This window comes from Electrophorus electricus, chromosome 13 (genome assembly GCF_013358815.1).
Source record: "Electrophorus electricus isolate fEleEle1 chromosome 13, fEleEle1.pri, whole genome shotgun sequence".
NCBI classification, from domain to species: domain Eukaryota; kingdom Metazoa; phylum Chordata; class Actinopteri; order Gymnotiformes; family Gymnotidae; genus Electrophorus; species Electrophorus electricus.
Window position 1 is genome coordinate 10,568,337 of NC_049547.1, and position 9,734 is coordinate 10,578,070.

The 9,734-nt window shown below is 40.7% G+C and overlaps 2 protein-coding genes across 3 annotated transcripts in view; both read left to right on the plus strand.

The window, feature by feature from the left end:
- lft2 (lefty2) lies at nucleotides 1–1,403 on the plus strand. Its single transcript, XM_027011994.2, has 4 exons — nucleotides 1–265; nucleotides 369–612; nucleotides 714–965; nucleotides 1,079–1,403. The coding sequence occupies exons 1-4, from the start codon at nucleotides 1–3 to the stop codon at nucleotides 1,401–1,403; spliced, it is 1,086 nt and encodes a 361-aa protein (XP_026867795.2).
- Nucleotides 1,404–2,176: 773 nt separating this feature from the next.
- The window catches only part of ahi1 (Abelson helper integration site 1), a 16,832-nt gene continuing 9,274 nt past the window's right edge, over nucleotides 2,177–9,734 (plus strand). The window contains exons 1-19 of one of the 2 annotated variants that reach the window (XM_035532611.1): nucleotides 2,177–2,212; nucleotides 2,831–2,883; nucleotides 2,972–3,096; nucleotides 3,328–3,878; nucleotides 4,192–4,313; nucleotides 4,410–4,596; nucleotides 4,784–4,976; nucleotides 5,073–5,168; nucleotides 5,391–5,576; nucleotides 5,678–5,830; nucleotides 6,023–6,155; nucleotides 6,355–6,478; nucleotides 6,602–6,831; nucleotides 6,927–7,033; nucleotides 7,116–7,234; nucleotides 7,492–7,622; nucleotides 8,050–8,190; nucleotides 8,427–8,617; nucleotides 8,783–8,828. In XM_035532611.1, coding sequence (XP_035388504.1) covers nucleotides 2,874–2,883; nucleotides 2,972–3,096; nucleotides 3,328–3,878; nucleotides 4,192–4,313; nucleotides 4,410–4,596; nucleotides 4,784–4,976; nucleotides 5,073–5,168; nucleotides 5,391–5,576; nucleotides 5,678–5,830; nucleotides 6,023–6,155; nucleotides 6,355–6,478; nucleotides 6,602–6,831; nucleotides 6,927–7,033; nucleotides 7,116–7,234; nucleotides 7,492–7,622; nucleotides 8,050–8,190; nucleotides 8,427–8,617; nucleotides 8,783–8,828 — 2,845 coding nt within the window. In that variant the 5' untranslated portion in view covers nucleotides 2,177–2,212; nucleotides 2,831–2,873. Of the gene's footprint in view, nucleotides 2,272–2,830; nucleotides 2,884–2,971; nucleotides 3,097–3,327; nucleotides 3,879–4,191; nucleotides 4,314–4,409; nucleotides 4,597–4,783; nucleotides 4,977–5,072; nucleotides 5,169–5,390; nucleotides 5,577–5,677; nucleotides 5,831–6,022; nucleotides 6,156–6,354; nucleotides 6,479–6,601; nucleotides 6,832–6,926; nucleotides 7,034–7,115; nucleotides 7,235–7,491; nucleotides 7,623–8,049; nucleotides 8,191–8,426; nucleotides 8,618–8,782; nucleotides 8,829–9,734 lie in introns of both variants that reach the window. The other variant, XM_035532610.1, reaches the window with a different exon arrangement.

Sequence of the window (9,734 nt, forward strand, 5' to 3'; positions counted from 1 at the left end):
ATGCATTCCCTTATCCACCTGCTAGTGTGTGCCACTATTATCTCCATAGTACAAAGTTACAGTAGTGACGATATGAAGGATTCTGTTCTCCAAAAACTTGGACTAACGGAACTTCCCAAGATCCAGAAGAGCGACTTGGAACATCTGGTCGTTCCGACTCACATCAAGAACAAGTATATGTCATTGCTGAAAATGCACAACAAAAGACGACGAAGATCTCTGCCAAGCTTGGCAGGAATACTCCGGCGCATCCATGGCAGTACAGGTATGTTCATTTCTGAAAAATAAGCGTTATCAGCAGCTGCCTGCCTTTGAATGGCGGCCAGAACTATAATTAACGTATTCTCTATGTTTTCCCTAAACATAAGACATAACAGGACAAGTGATGTACTCGGACATAACTCGTCAGCGCTTCGTGTTTGACATGGAGCCAAGAGTGCAAGCGAACAGAGAGGTCACCATGGCAGAACTAAAACTTTATCAGACAGCTCCGCGTAAGATGCCAGTACTGGAGAGAAAAAAACACAGGACCGTAAACAACGCGCGCGTAAGCATATACTGGGTGGAGGTGTTGGAAAATGGTTCCAATAAAACATCACTTGTAGACTCAAGGTAAGTACAACAGATAATTAACCGTAAACAGTCACATTCACGTTGCCATGAACTATATCCTAGAAAGGAGTTACCTCATGCGTCTGTCCTGTATTTGACAGGTTAGTGCCGGTATACCAGGCCGGTTGGAGGAACTTTGATGTGACTCAAGCAGTTCACTATTGGTCCAAGTCTCAGAGGAAAACACCCTTGCATTTGGAGGTGTGGATTCAAGGAGAGAGGCCTGGCAGTTATGCTGCTCAAATGGCAAAGCGAGTGCATTTCATCACACAAAATTCATTGCTAAACACACTGGACACAAGTCTAGGGACACCGGAGCTCGTTTTGTACACCTTAGACTTGGACGAATATGGGTAAGTACGGTCATTCACCAAACAGAATAATAAGCAGTTAAGTTTGAATCACAGAGGCTATAGCTTGTATGTAGCCTAAAATAAGCAAGTGAAAAATTGCTTCATCTCCACAGGTCCCCGAGCGACTGCAGGCGAAGCAGGGATAATATGATGTGCTGTCGAGAAGAACATTACATAAACTTCCGAGAATTAACATGGACACAGTACTGGATCCTCGAGCCTGCTGGATACCAAGCTTTTCGATGCACAGGAGGATGCAAGCAGGCAAAACGCAATTATGGATATGGGCAGAGGTCCTGCGCAGTCCTGGAGAGCGAATCGTTACCGGTGATGTATCTTGTGAAGAAAGGCGACCACACAGAAATCGAGGTGGCCGAATTTCCAGACATGATTGTTGAAAAGTGTGGTTGCTCCATAGACAAAATGTCCACAGTGTGAAAGTGGACAGTTCTCAGGACTTAATTAAGCACTTAAATGTTATATTTATAGTATTTTCTTAAAAACTACATTGTATTGCATTATAAGACACTCTGTGTGAATCTCTTGAATGTTTTTGAAAATAAATTCCTTTACGTTAATGTGAATAATGAGTCGATCTGTTATGCACCGTATAGGCCTACAATATTCATATAACCATACATGTTTTTTATATAAACCTTTAATAATCTCGAAGGACTGGAACTGGCGAGGGAATGGATTTTATTTGTGGTTAGATATCCTAGAGATGAGTCTTTAAGTAGCTACAACACACTGGATTAACTGCGAGATAACAGCATAGTCACTCCAGTGAAATGCAAACGAGTATACTTAAATACTTGACGCAAAACGCCCATTAACACCTGTGAACTATTTCGAAGACAAACATTTGAACTGATAGTTTGAAGAAGGGGAAGAATTACTTCACGCAAAACGCTGCAGCCTATAGCTAATTAGGCTATAACACATTGCGCTTATATTTTTATTTAACCTAGTGTTATTTTGTGCCTTTTATCCGTATCTTCTTTACGGCTGGTAGAACTGGAACTCAAATGTAAATAACATTTGGTAAACGGGTTCTTATAAAGCTTTGCTGTATTCTCAAAGTACTTTCCCTACACGTTTCTATGTTCATACCAGCAGGAGGCACCATGGGGATGAAAATGAACCGCTGTGGTCTGATTGGTGTTCTCTGATGAAAACGTCAAACAAGAGGCGGGACTAAATATTGTTTATTATCGGATACCATCGCAACCACTCGTACTCACCAGGTTAGCTGATAAACCGTAGGTTTTGTTAATCATTTTCATAAGACTTGGTTATATTTAGGGTAAGTAACCTACTTCATATGAAAGTTAATCTTAATTATTTACTAAAAATGTGCGGTTGCATTATATTCTTTGCTAGTTAAAGTTTACTTGGTAGCTTGCTAGCTAACATTGCAGGAAGCTAGTTAGCTAGGTAAGAGCAGTGATTCATTGAACCGCTATGGCTAGCTTTTAAACGGTACCGCTTACAAGAGAGCACAAAACAAGTTTGTTCTGTAGCATAAATAATTTGTAAGTATATGTTTAATTTCCACATCAGTCTAAACTAAGGTACTGTAACTCTCTAGCTAATATCAATTACCTAGTTGATATACCCTAGCTTTACTCATGTCAACAGCCTAACCAATTTTGTAGCCAACCAGCTATGACAGCTAGGATTAGGTTATGTAGCGTTAAGATAGTTAACGGTTTTTTTTTTACGGAACATTAGCGTTAGTATCAGAACTCTCGTTGGTGCCAGCAGAAAGCATTGCATATCATCTTACTTTTTTCTGTTGTAGGCCGCTTTTCCTAATGAATTAGTTTCAGAAGTAACTTACACGCATGCGTTTTCTGTTTTAGGGGTCTGTTATACAAATAATGGTTTTGCACCTAGTTTTCGAAAATGCCGGCGGGTAAGGATTCTGGAAGTCACACTGACCAGTCACATGCTGCTTATGCTCAAACATAATGTGCTTTTGCTGATCAATACCATTTTTATAGGTCAAAGTGATGTGCGAGAAAAGACGAGAGCCCGTTTTGATGAGGTTTTGAAGAGATATACAAACCCTCCTTCTGAGAAAAAGAAATCAAAACAGCGAGTTGACCAGTTGGAAGAGAATTTTGTGGTATGTAACACAAACAGGCTATCAAATACATTTTCTGACTGAATCAGAGAGTGTGTGTGTGTGTGTGTGTGTGTGTGTGCGCGTGCGCGTGCGTGCGGGTGGGTTATAATACATGGAAGTGCATTATACGATTGCAGCATATTATTTGGGCAGATTTTTGAAGACCTGGGAGAAAAATAAATAGTGGTTCCTCTTATTCATTGAAACCTCTGCTTCTGCACTCCCTTACAGCTTCAGACCTTGAGAAAAAACTTAGATTTTAATAAAGACACTGGGGAAGATGAGGCCATTCTCAATAACACATACAACCCTGCTCAGGCTAGCCCGAGGTTCAGTAAGAACAGGCGCAGAGAGGAGGAGGAGGTGGTGTCAGAAAAGGCCAACATAATCATTAATGACAGTGAAGAGAAGCCCTCTGTCACTTCAGTGAAAAAGAAGAGTAAAAGAACACTGCCTCCACCACCAAACTCCCTTCACGATGAAGAAGAGAGTGATCGGAGTGCCCAGAGGTCCGAAATGAACTTGGGGGAGAAGAGAAGGGGGAAGCGAAGAGGAGGAGAGGACAGTGGAGGGCCAGGAGCAGAGAGTGAACCTGGAGATGAACTCCTTCAGGAGTATCAGCAGCAGATCTCACAGGAGGAGAAGAGGGCTCAGAAGAAGACCAGTCAGAAGAACCATGGTATCGAGCTGACCAAAAGTCAAGAAGCTCTGGTATTAAACAATGAACTTGGAAGGAAGACGAAAAAGAAAAAGAACCTGATGAGAAAGGAGGGAGATGAAAGGTAACTTTTAACGTCAGTTGTGAGTAGGGCTGTGCACGTATTCTTTTGGGGGACACTGTGATTTGTTATTAATAGATTATATTTAATATGTGATTTATTATATTCTTTATATTTTCAAGATTATATGAGCATTCAGCAGTATAGAACGCACAAGTAAAATTTTCAGTATTAACACAGCTATCTGATTACTAGTACTAACGTAATAATTCACAACTCTCATCTTTTCATTTAGCAGTCATTTTGTGCTTTTCACCACAAATAATATTTAATTTCTTCTGTTTTTATATGACCTATCGTTACAATACCACCAAAGCCAGTCTGAAGTAAGAGCAGACAATGTTAAATCAAAGAAAAGCATTCAGAGTGATACTGTACAAGAGGACAAGGAAGATGCAGCAAAACCTAAAAGGCAAATGAAGAACAAAAGAAAGGAAGGTATCACAGCACCTGGTGGTTTTCCTGACAACTTCAGTACAGTGAAAAATACATCTCCATTAAAGTAGGTAAAATGTTCTTTCTCCTATGATGAAGTAATGGCTGAGGAGAGTCAGGCAGAGGTGAAGGTGTCTCAGAGACAAGTCTTTGATGACAGTCTGGTGCTGGGAGTTTACATTCACCGTGCAGACCGACTCAAGACAGACTTTCTGGTCTCCCACCCCATGGTCAAAGTTCACGTGGTCGACGAGATGACTGGACACTATGTGAAGAAAGAGGACAGGTGAAGATATGACATTATTTTGTTTGCAAACTCATAAAAACAAAACATTGAGATTTAAAAGGATGATTTTTTTGCTTTGTCCTAATCCAAGATATAAGAGAGACGTCAGTGAAATCTCTCGACATAATCCTCAACTGTCTGTTATATTGTAATATTCATAATACTGTAATTTCTCTTTACTTCCCAGCCATCGGCGAGTATCTTCCTTCTATGAACAGGAGGACATTGAGCACATCCTTCCCATCATCACTCAGCCCTTTGACTTTAAGAAAAACAAATCCACAGTCCCAGAGTGGGAAGAGCAGGTTATCTTCAACGAGCGCTTTGGCTACTTCCTTCAAGATGGTGAAGAGAGTTCAAGGGTGATCCTCTTTTTTGAGGTGAGTATGTATTTTTCTAACAGGTGGATGCATTATTCATCATTGGTGGAACACGTAAAGTAAATGTGAAAGACAGCACAATCCTTTATGTTCTAGATCCTTGATTTTATGAGCATGGACAAAGCAAGAGCAAATCCCTCTGTTGATCAGAATGAACGAGGATTCCGCAAAATTGCTTGGGCTTTTTTAAAGGTATCAGAAATTGCCTGTTTATTATACTTGCACCAATAATTAACCATTTATTCCTGTTTTTTAATCTCTTACAGAAGCTCCATATTTGCTTAGACAATGTTTTTGTAATTTTTCCAAAATGCAGTATGCTGTATTATTTCTAGTGTTTCCTCTATGTTTTCTGATTTTTAATTCAGGTATAACTTGATCTGCTGAAACCTCTAAAAGGCTGTTTTCTGTTAGCTTGTAGGGACGAATGGTATGTTGAACATCAACAGTAAACTGCGTCTCCAGCTATACAGCTCTCCTCCTAGAACAAAGAAGACCACACAGACCGTTGAGGTGTTCCACTGGTGGTCAAAGTGCCCTAGGGACAGATATGCCTCCACTCTTTATGTCACCGTGAAGGGAATCAAACTGCCAGAACATGTGAGTCTGAATTCTTAATGCAAATGAATTCTTTTGTTTCAAAAAAGCTTGTAGTGCAAGATGTTTGTTCCTCTCCCACTTTTCTTTGCTATGCTGTGCAGGTGGACCCTGGTGTTCGCTCCATGATGGCTCTGCAGCAGGAGAGGGGCAGCACCACATACAGTGAGCTCCACACCCACCTCTCCCAGAAAACCTCCACCCTGCTGCCTGAGAGCAGATCAGAGCCAATGAGGTGGAGTCGCATACCTGGACAGGTATTCTCTAACCATTTTTTACCACCTTTAAGGCATTTCCAAGCAAATAAATAGAGGTTTACAGGCATGTATCTTGTTGCAGTTTAACATCTCCTAAACCTTAAGCTTGTAAATAAAACAAAACAAAAAAAAGCTTGTAAATAAAACAAAACAAAACAAATAAACAGACCAAAAAACACCTGTATTCTGCAGGTGTGTCGTATTCCCAACAAGTTGGTGCTGTCCCTCCGTGGAGGTCAGATGGGTTGCTTTACCCTGCGTTTCTCCCATGATGGGTGTGCATTGGCTGCTGCGTGTGCAGACAGGGATGCCTTCCCTGTTGTAGGCAAGTGTCTGACTTATAGTTGCCTCCTATCTGAACCTAGAACCTACTTGGGGTTTAAGTTATGATCACCATCACCTTAAATCAGGGACCCCGGTTTTTAAAGTAGATGCTTGGAACAGATCCAGTCGCTAGATTACGACCATGTTTTTTTCCAAACTAAAATTTGACATGCTGACTCTAGTATTGTGTTTTTCTCTAGTGTATGAGATTCCTTCTGGCAAGGTTCTGGCATCTTTCAATGGCCACCTCAATATTGTCTATGATCTCTGCTGGACCAGAGATGACGGGTACCTACTCTCAGCATCCTCAGATGGAACAGTCAGGTAAATGCTCCCTTTGCTGTATTTTCAGTAGATCTGTTTGCAGATCATCAGAAACTTAATAGATGTGCATTTCAGTTAGAATGTATGCAATACGATCACCAAATCTCCTTTTACCCCTCTCAGAGTGTGGAACGTTGAAAGGCTCCAGGCACTTGCTCAGAAGATACTCCCTCACCCGTCGTTTTTATACTGTGTCCAGTGCCACCCTCATATGCAGAACCTGGTGGTAACAGCAGGGTATGATGGCCTGCTCCGGGTTTGGAATTTGGATGTTAAGGATGTGAACGGACAACTCCTGCAAGAGTTTGAGGGGCACAAAACCTTTGTGAATGCAATGTGTTTTGACAGTGAAGGTAGAGTGTACTGAGTGCATTATACTGTTTGTGCTCATTTTTGTCCATCACTGCATGATTCAGGTAATTGAAGTAACATGATGGTTTTGACACAGGGACCAGGATGTTTTCTGCAGACAGTGCTGGCTTGATCATTGTGTGGAATACTAAAACCGAGCCTGAATCTCGCCATGGGCCAACACGGCACTGGAACATCGAGAAGGTAAAATCCATACTAATGCAGAATTCTAACAGCATTAGCATCCACTGGAACATTAAATAACAAAACAATCTTGTGTCCGCAGCAAATAAGGGAGAGTGATCTGAATGGAATTCCAATCAATTCACTGGAAGTGCATCCAAATGGAAGGCGTCTCCTAGTCCATGCCAAAGACAGTGTTTTGAGAGTGATGGATTTGAGAATGTAACTATTCTTCATCAGGGTTTAGTTTGAAACACTGCTTTGAACTTCACTGAATAATTTCAATATATAAAATCTAAATGTGATGGTTAAATGTAATACACTAAACCTGAATTTGAAAATGATGCATACTGTATATACTTTAAACAACCTCAAATAATTAATTTTCTGCAGCCTGTAACAGGTATTTGCAAGACAAACAAATGAGTTATTTCTGAAAAAGAGACTGTTGACGTCTTTGTAATTTATTTTTGTTGTAGCCTTGCTGTAAAGAAATACATAGGTGCCACAAACTACACAGAGAGGATCAACAGCACCTTCTCCCCCTGTGGGGGCTTCATCTACTCAGGCAGTGAAGACGGACTTGCCTATGTATGGAACGCAGAGACAGGTAAGCGCCTGGCCCCAGCACAGTGCCCCAACACAAAGCCATGTGGAGTGAGAGCGTGGGAAGTCTTACATAAAAGATTGGAATTGAATAGTGTGAAGTATAGTTTACACAAAGAAGAAAATACTCATTTTCTCCATGCATTTGTATTTCACATTTTAATCCTTGATATGTTCCAGAATAAGTCAGTATTATTATGCAAGGTAGACATATCTCAACAGTTTATTTTTATTTAATGTAAAATTAATGTTATTGCTTTTGTTATCATTTAAATCACCTGTTATCAGCATTTTAAATGTTTATTTTTATTGCGTATATGCATGTGAAACAATGCATGTGGGACAATGGGCGGTGGGTCTTCAGGGTGTTGTGGAGCAGAAAGGAAGAAGCTATCAGCCATAGCCTGTCTGTGCTCTCTGATTAAATTCAGGTGATCAGGTGGCTGTATACTCAGAGCTCGGCTACCCAACAGCCCTCCGGGGTGTTGCTTACCATCCACATGAGCACATGGTGGCGTTCTGTGCCTTTGGGCAAAGCCAGCCGATTCATCTGTATCTGTACGACCGGAAAGGTGTGTGTGTGTGTGTGTGTGTGTGTGTGTGTGTGTGTGTGTGTGTGTGTGTGTGTGTGTGTGTGTGTGTGTGTGTGTGTGTGTGTGTGTGTGTGTGTGTGTGTGTGTGTGTGTGTGTGTGTGTGTGTGTATATACACACACACATATATATACATACATATTTGTTAACAGATGCATAGTTGTAATCCAAATGATGTGTAAACGAGAAGTAAAAGCATCATTTTTATTATTGCAGTTGCTCTGTTGGAGGTGGAGAGTATGAGAAGCCTGAGGAAGGCTGAGACAGTAGTCAGTAAACCAGCGAAGAATCCAGCCGAGCTGAAGCCAGTCCTGGACGCCTCGATCTCAGAGATGGACCAATTCACAAGTGCTGCTCGCATGTCCCTCAAATTGCAGCGAGTCAAACAGAAACTGGACTCGGTTCTAGTAAGAACACATGGGTCTTAGTTTAGGCAGATGTACAGTTAAACAAACCTCCCATTTTCTAACTGCAGACATTTCCATGTAAACTAATATTTTCTATGGGTCCTTTAGTGAAATTATTTAGTGGTTATCAAGTGCAAAGTGCATCTGTTTATTTCATTGTTCCAGGAGCCACATCATAGCCTCTCTGGCAAGGAATACATGGATGAACTGGGTGAGCAGTTCTGTATTTAACATTCAGTTTACCAACCAGTCCTTCATTACCTAGTGATGCGTTTGTTAATTCTTTGACACTTACTATTTAAATTATGAATTTATATTATTATGATATGAATGTATCAACTCACCTAAAAAGTCATCACATTTGTCTGGATTACAAAAGAAATTTGATATTTTGTGTGTGAGGCTTTATTTTAAGACAGTCTATCAAACTGAATGTATTTATAAGTAATATTGGTTTTGTGAAAATATTCTGTCATAAAAGTAATTAGCTGAAAAATGCTGTTTGCATAACTCCACCCTTGTGCCATGGAAGCTCTTAGTTTACATAGATGAACATTATTGCCAGAACGAGGACAGAATTGGCTTACAATTGACCTCTAACTGTGAATCATAAAAAGGGTTTACCTTTTCTGGAACGAAGACCCCATTAATTCAAGTACCACTAATCAGACTGTCAGTCCTTGAAACTGTGATAATTAAGCCCTTAAAGCATTCTAAAGATAAAGATATAGATTTTCACAAGTCTATAGACTTGCACAAGGCTTCAGAATAATAACCAAATCAACTGTGAGAACATTGAAGCTGAATCATACGCCCCAGGCAGTGCCTAGAAAAGGCTGTCCCTCAAAATTCAGCATTATAACAAGGAGGGAACTTGTGAGGGAAGCCACAGCGAGGCCAGCAGTCACTTTGAAGGAACTCTAGTGGCTGAGACTGGAGTGAAGGTACACAAGTCAACCACATTAAGAGCTCTCCAGACAACTGGCCTGTACTGCAGGGCGGCTGGAAAGAAGCCATTGCTGGAAAAAAAAAAAAAAAGTACATCTGGAGATTGCCAGCAAGTGTCAAAATGACACAACCAAGATTCCAAATTCTGTGTGACACTATTCTATCACTC